The sequence below is a fragment of the Mytilus galloprovincialis genome, chromosome 9 (genome assembly GCF_965363235.1).
Source record: "Mytilus galloprovincialis chromosome 9, xbMytGall1.hap1.1, whole genome shotgun sequence".
NCBI classification, from domain to species: Eukaryota; Metazoa; Mollusca; class Bivalvia; order Mytilida; family Mytilidae; genus Mytilus; species Mytilus galloprovincialis.
This window is the reverse complement of record NC_134846.1, coordinates 41,523,567-41,532,016: the sequence shown is the minus strand read 5'-3', so window position 1 is coordinate 41,532,016 and position 8,450 is coordinate 41,523,567. Positions and strand designations below refer to the sequence as shown.

Genomic DNA, 8,450 nt, shown 5'->3' with positions numbered 1-8,450 from the left:
ATCAGAATCAATGGTTTGATATTTAAACTTACTGTGGAAATGAGGTTATTCACGGACTCTTTAAAAAAGATATTTTGAACTTAAATTACGTTAAGAAAGCTACTCCTATGGCACATGAAGGCAAAAGCATATATATTGTTAAACAAAAGGGACGCTACTCTACCTTGAATCATATTATGATAAAACAAATTGATGGAATAAGCCAAAACGACTATCCAAATTTGTATTAAAAGATAAAGCTGCATACTAAAACTTAAGTAGATATCCGTATTTCTAAATGTGGAATGATACAGCTATATTAAATCAGGTTTTTATTTAAAGCTAATTGTTACCACGTTGAATGAGCAAAAATATTAAGGAGCAGAAGACTAACATATTGAAAACGACAAATTCGACGATCATAACACCGTCTCATAAATGGCGGATCCAGGATGGGACTTAGAGGGCAAACGCCCAAATTTGATATCCCAAAAGTGTCCAAATAAAAACAACAGTAGTATACCGCTTTTCAAGTCATAAATCGATTGAGAAAAAGTAAATTCGGGTTACAAACTAAAACCGACGGAAACTCATCAACTACAATAGGAAAACAACGAAACAACATAACACTGAAGTGCAACAAAAAATAAACGAAAATGCAACATACATAAAAACGAACTATTAGATAACAACTTTTTTCTGACTTGGTACAGGACATTTTAAGAAAACAAATGGTGAGTTGAACCTGGTTTTGTGGCAAACCAAACCTCATGCTTTATCTAGAAAAACGTCAACCCTGCACCTATCCCTTAAATTATCATATGATAATACAGAGCCAAAATAGAAATTAAATAAACAATCTTTTTTGATAATACGCAAAGAAATATCTTACCCTGACAAAGAATACCTTGATTCTAAAGTGTTCTGCTTTCATGACTCTAAACGTCGTCAAAGTGATAATTGTTTCCCAATTATTAAGACATGTTTAATAAAATATCTATTAAAACAGAAGACAACATCATGGCTAATAACTTCTTTGATGTGTTTATAAGAAGATCGATTTTGAAATCACTTTGTTAGTTTATCTCAAATTAGCACTAAGATAATATTCATTTGATATCCTAATAATTTTACGTGAAATTGCATAAATAATCAAGACGTATAATCACACTATTAAATGAGGTTGTCTTTTTCTGTCAAGGCGTACAGAAGACGACCAAGATAACAGAGAATCACATTGATTGGTTGCTTTGAATAGAGTTCTAGGAGTGGGTTATAATATTACAGTTTTATTGATAAAGATGTGACATCGTCAAAGCTGTAGTTTAAATGATAAGAAATAAACATTACAATGTTGACAACTTTTATATACTTCAATTAACGAATATTTATAACAATAATTCTAGTTTGGCAAGACATTGCCTTATATTGATTTGACTTTAGATCCGACAGAAATAACAATGCAAAATCATACAGAATTATTCTCAAACTTTGTTACCAACACAACTTCAAGGAGTTTTATAATGGCTTTAAACGAGTCTAATTTGACATTTGGCAATGATTATTACGAACCTAAAGAATGGCCATTGATAAAACATGAAGAATTTACAATTGTATTGTTATGTTTTGTGTATGGATTAATATTTGTCACAGCCTTAATTGGTAATTGCTTAGTAATTTGTGTAGTATGTAAAAATCCGGGAATGAGGAACGTTACTAACGTCTTTATAGTGAACTTGGCTGTGGCTGATATATTGGTTACCTTATTCTGTACTCCGTTAACATTGATGGACAACATTTACACTGGTAAGTTATCTTGTTGGTATCTGTAATCTACCACTCAATTTTGCAAATAAATGTTTATATGTATTAGAATAATGAATAAGACGGATAGCAGTTTGAAAAAATATACTAGCTTAATTTTTAATACATTTGAAATGTTGAAGGTTTCAAAACCTTTGGTTTTTTCTTTAAGGAATGACTGTAATATTTTTTCTGTCTATGAAGAAATAACAGAAAAAATTTGGTGCACACTGAAAAACGCGCGTAGCGGGTTATTTAACAGTGTGCACCACATTTGTTATGTTATTTTAAATAGACAGAAAAAATATTACAGTCATTTCTTATAATTTAATTCTAAATTCCATTTTAAACCGTAGAAAACCATGAAAAAACGTTGATGACGTCACGGTCACATGACTAAATAATGTCTATGGGCTGATAACAAAATAACGTCAGCCAATCAGAAGACGCGTTACATCCAAAATTATATTATTTTAAAATGTTCTTGTGTATGCATTATTGTACTTTTTATAAAACATATAAGTAGTTTAAGAATTTCTCCCACTTGCATTAACAGTGTACTACTTTTGAATATACACATCGAAAAACCGTCAACCCACAACAACCATTTTTTGGCATATCATAAATATATTTCCGAAATCATAGATTTCAAGTCTTAATACAAAATGAATATCTAGTTATAACGAGTTATATAAATAAAGGCAACAGTAGTATACCGCTGTTCTAAACTCATAAATCCATGGACAAAAAACAAAATCGGGGTAACAAACTAAAACCGAGGGAAACGCATTAAATATAAGAGAAGAACAACGACATAACACTAAAATGTAACACACATAGACAAAACCCACGAGAATAACAAATATAACATATATATATATAACATCAAAACCAAATACATGAATTTGGGATAGACAAGTACCGTGACACGTCTTATCGCAATGTGAATTTACACTCAAAAATAAGAGAAAACAAACGACACAACGTTATAATGTAATACACACAGAAACGAACTATAATATAACAATGGCCATATTCCTGACTTGGCACAGGGCATTTTTAAAGGAAAAAATGGTGGGTTGAACCTGGTTTTGTGGCATGCCAAACCTAGCACTTTTATGGCCATGTGAAATATAACATCAAAATGACAACACAGGACTACAATATAAATAAATTGGAGAACACAATTGACAAAGAATCACACGAACAACAGCCAACAAAATAATTCGTTATCCGTAATTTAATTCGTGATAATTCCTATGAATATCGTTGCTTACATTATCACATCAACCGTAGTATAGGAATACACATTTTGAAATCTAATTTAAATCTGTCATTTGAATTGCGTAGTCAATTTCATGTCAAATAAATGTACCTAGTTATCAAAGGTATCAGGATTATAATTTAGTACGCCAGACGCACGTTTCGTCTACATAAGACTCATCAGAGACGCTCAAATCAAAATATTTTTAAAGCCAAACAAGTACAAAGTTGAAGAGCATTGAGGATCAAAAATCCAAAAAGTTGTGCCAAATACGGCTAAGGTAATATATGCCTGGGATAAGAAAATCCTTAGTTTTTCGAAGTTTTGTAAACAGGAAATTTATAAAAATGACCACATTACTGATATACATGTGTTCTAAACTATAGGACAGAAGACAGAATTTTATTTGTGGAATATGAATAATGCATACTCTTAAGCCAGATGGCTCGCTAAAGAGTCAATGTAGCAAACTGGCTCCAAGTACTCATAGATCGACTTTATATGCATCTTTTTTTTCAAATATGCATAACAGTCTTCTCCTGTGAAATCTGGAATACGTCATCACATATTGAAATATTTTGCAAAATAAACTGGAATTTCTAGTTGAAATGTTTCATCAAATCTTTTAAAATAAAGAAATGCTAATAAAGGCGTAATCGATAAATTTAAAATCTTAAATTAACATACCTTCAGCTGCATACAACTTAAAGAAAAAAAAAGCGAAGTCTTTGTAACTGAAAGGTCTGTGATTGGCTAAGAAGCGTTTTTGGAGAGATAATATGTAATATCTACTTGAAATGACTGAATCAAAATGAAATTTCTAAGAAATATTGTTGTGAAGTCATATCGCAAGGGTTATTGCGAAATGATTATTGTGTTAAATACCATACGCAGAGAAAGTAGACGAACATAATGTCTATGTGGGTCGTCCATGTTTTCGTCCTTAATATCACGATCGTCGATATCTGAGTATGTTTCCCCGATATACAAACTGATTACAGGCTTTGCATCAGCCTTTGCTAAAGGTTCCCTGAAATATGAGCGGTTATTTGTGATGGCAAAAATATTTTGATAGATTTCAGTGTGAAAGGAAAATATTGTACATGTATAGTTTGTATAGTCCAATAGTATTATAGTCATTTCCATCTGTACCATCATTTTCTAAACAAAATGTGTCTAATGACCTTCGACGACATTTTTTTAAATGAACTGCATCAATCTGTAAGAATTTTGCTTCTTTTTTCTTTTTGCTCATTCATCATGGTGACAATTAGCTTTAAATACAAACCTGTCTTAAGATTAAACATATTTGTATAATTCCATATTTAGAAATACGTATATTTAACCCCAGTTTTATTATGCAAGTTTATTTCTTAATTAAAATTTGAATAGTTTTGTTTTATCAAATATGATTCAAGGTATAGACTAGCGTCCCTTTTGTTTAACAATATATATGAGTTAGCCTTCGGGTGCAATAAGAGTCACTTTCTGAACGTGTCAGCAGCTCTATCAAAGACTGAGCTGCTAACTACATAAACTAACTGTACGATATGAAGGTGTATACTAGTATGCACATCTATTACTACTGAGTACATCATTACCAATGCAGAGACAACAAAGTCTCTAAAATTGAGATTTGTCTGAAATCCAGATGACACGACCTTGACTTTCATTCTTCAAATTGTTACTCAGTAATAGGAGTACATAACTTGTGCTCTAGGCACCGAGTCCAGTTTTTGATTAGTAAATATCTGAGTCTTAGTACTTAAAAGGTTCTTAAAATTTGTAGGAAGGCAAGGCCGGTAATTGACTTCACAGATATAACAAGTTGGTTTAAAGAAAACAAAAGTTTCTATTATGTTGTATTAAGTTCGCCATTAGCGCCAAGGAGAATAGCTTAACATCATACTATATGAGAAAGTGTTCTATTTTGAATAAAATATGAAAGTCTCTGTCATAAAGAAAGATATATATTCAATGTAAAAAAGGAACGATCAATTCATATTAAGTTTTTTGTTCATCTAAAAAAAATCAAACCAACGAATTTTCCTTGGAAGCTGACAGACTTTTCTTCGATTTTTTTAGACATCTGGGTATTATGAATATTTTCTTCAATTGTCAGATCGTTTTGATATTTAGATGTTAGAGTTTACTATCATATGTTAGTGTTTACTATCATATTTCAGTGTTTACTATCATATTTTAGTGTTTACTATCCTAGTTTATGCTTGCTATCATATTTTAGTATAAACTATCATATTTTAGTTTAAACTATCATATTTTAGTGGTAACTATCACATTTCAGTGTTTACTATCACATTTCAGTGTTTACTATCCCATTTTAGTGTTTACTATAATACTTAAGTATTTACTATCATAATGAAGTGTTTCCTATCATAGTTTTTTCTTAACGATCGTAATTCAGCAAACAAATTGAATTTTACATACATATAACATTTTTGGCAAAGCAAAGTTATAAAAAAAGTAACGAAAACATGATTTTTCCATTGCGTTTGTTCCAATGTGACTACTTTTGAATGTTATAGTCTGTTTTTTTAAATTTTGTCTCCAAATGGCGATATAACTAATTGTTATTTTGAAATTTAAAAAACCGATGTAAAACCAAAATGTCAAAGTAGTTGAAAGTTTGAGGAATGTTTTTTTGTTAATTAAAAGAAGTAAATAAGGAGCTTACTTTATGATGTGCTTCGTTTATATTAGCACTCTGTGTATATATTCCTGACTGTAATTGATAGAAAAGAAGTCTTATAATCAAAATCACCGTAAGTTAGAAAAGGATAGTTAATGTCTGTGGGAGACATAATGTCTTTTTAGAACTAGTTAATGAGTAATGTTATATATAGACTTTGTTTCAATGCTAAGTACAATAATGTAAACATCCAACTATTCAAACTTCCGTAGTAGATGGAAAGAAACTTAACCTCCGGATGTTAATATTACTTATTTGCTATAATAACATAATAACCTGCATCAATTTTCAATCTTTTTTGCTGGTACTCAAATTTAATAGATAACACATGTATATATTCCCAAGTCAGGAGACTCTGGCCTTTGTTTGTCTTGTATAATTTTTAATTTTAGTTCCTTGTGTATAATTTGGATTTTAGTATGGCGTTCATTATCACTGAACTAGTATATATATTTGTGTAGGTGCCAGCTGAAGGACGCCTCCGGGTGCCGGAATTTCTAGCTGCATAGAAGACATATTAGTGACCTTCTGCTGTTGTCTGTTATATGGTCGAGTTGTTGTCTAACACATTCCCCATTTTCATTCTCAATTTTATTCATGTTACATATAGGTTTTGCCTTAAAAAACGAATTGATGTCCTCATTTATATACTTTTAAATATATTGCAAATGCTACGATCATGTTAATCGTATAAAGAGTCAACAAAAAATGTTCAGGTCATGTCAAAACTATTCAGTAGTTTCAACCTGTTGTATACATGAACATATTACAAACTGACTGCGTGCGAATAATTTAACAGTACTGAATATACCACAGTCAAAACAGACCAACCTACTTGCTAAGTACTTATATATATTTTTCATACTTTTCAGATAGTGTAAAATTGTTACGGCAAAAAGACTGTTTCAGGCAAAATTTCATTTACTATAACTGGTGCTTGATATGTTTGATATAGTTTACCCGTAATGACTTTCTTTTCCAAAGTGCTAAAGCCGGAGGTGACATCAAAATAGATAAAATTGCCAATTCTTCTTTGATTGTTCCGATCGCATCAAATCATTTCTTCCTTTCATAATGGAGTTATATCATATTAGTAACGTGTCCTTTTTGCATATTTTAACAAGGAAAATATGTTTAAGTTATATCAAAATGTATATGACATAATAAATGCAACATTTCCATTACTCATGTTAACGTTGCTTCTATTTCTTTTTGAATCGCATATTAGATAATCAAAAAAAAAAATAAAGATAAAACTTTAAAAAAAAAATTATCATCGGCGGGAGAAGGCAGAAAATCAAGTCAATCCTTGTATGTATCCATTTCATTTGAACGTTCTGATTAACACAATAAGCACAGATGAACACGTGAACACTTACTAGCCGATTTCCTGATATTGAAGCCATAAACGTTAACGCGTACTGTAACCTAAGTGCCATATACGAAACAAGTACACACTTGAGAAATAGAAAGATTATAAAAGAATAAACACCAATAAATAGAAACAACGATAACCTATAGAAATAGTATGAGATACATGTATATTGGACCGTTTATTACCATTATAACTCACAACATTGAATGTACCTTTTAGTATATAATGTATTCTTGACCAATAACCATCTACGTGCAAATGTGTTTATTTTACGAAAGACATTTGATACATACATCTGTACAACAAACCCTTACATTGCAACAAAATTATGAAACTCAAACGCCATCGTCAGGTGACACATGTTATCAACAAAAAAGAAAACATTAAATTATGATAAGCGATCAATCGAAATAGACAAGTCTGGATTTTAAATTAAAATTCAAGATCATATTAATTGTAATAAGAGCTCTATTATGTTCTTTGTGCAAATTGTACCTTTGATAGTTGTTTTAAATACTTTAAGATTCTGATATTTATAAAACGTTATTGTTCTTTTTCGTAATCTGTCATAGTGTTGTCGATAACCAGGACCAATCGGTTACCAATTCTCTGTTTATTTGACATTGTATCCGGGGCTCTTAACGGGGATATACCTTAAAGAAATATATTAAATATATTATGTCGATTTTTGTAGTGTTCTTAAATAGATTTATGAAGTGTTAATGGTTTTCTATCTTATCTAGAACAGCTTGGATGAAAAATAGTTTCCGGCCATCGAGGTGATCCTACTCTGACACACCGTGTCTTCGTGTGATGATTTGTAACGGCTTCTTGTTCGACGACAAGTCATCTAATTGATGATGTAATAACATTTTACTTTCCATTTTGTTTATTCGTGCATCACTGATGAGTCTTTAATTGACTAAATGCATTTCAGGCGTACTTAAATATAGGACTGGACACTTTGATGAGTTTATCTATTATAATTGGACGTTCAAATCGTGTTTTATAACGAAGGAAAAAAAACAATTCTCTATATATACAAACGTAATACAGATAATAGCTTTGGATTAGAGTCACGATTGAATCTGGTGATTTCTTTCCATTATGATATAATTTATAACTTATGTAATGTTGCATACATGTAGTTCATTTTAATATGATTTGATGGGTGCTTAGTGGTTACAAGTTGAATATAAAAATAAAATTGTTTCATTTTTTTTGCTTGAGAATTCTGAGATTCGAGCTCACAAACCTACAACATTGGCGTCTCATATCACGATACTTCTAAATTCTTTTTCTAAGTTTTTCTTTTAATT

The 8,450-nt window shown here is 30.7% G+C and overlaps 1 protein-coding gene across 1 annotated transcript in view; it reads left to right on the top strand.

Annotated features, from left to right (window-relative positions):
• The first annotated feature begins 1,340 nt into the window (after positions 1–1,340).
• LOC143046894 (neuropeptide SIFamide receptor-like) overlaps positions 1,341–8,450 on the top strand; it is a 53,713-nt gene continuing 46,603 nt past the window's right edge. Inside the window, exon 1 of the mRNA XM_076219948.1 lies at positions 1,341–1,785. Within this exon, the coding sequence (XP_076076063.1) occupies positions 1,440–1,785 (346 nt within the window). The 5' untranslated portion in view covers positions 1,341–1,439. The remainder of the gene's footprint in view (positions 1,786–8,450) is intronic.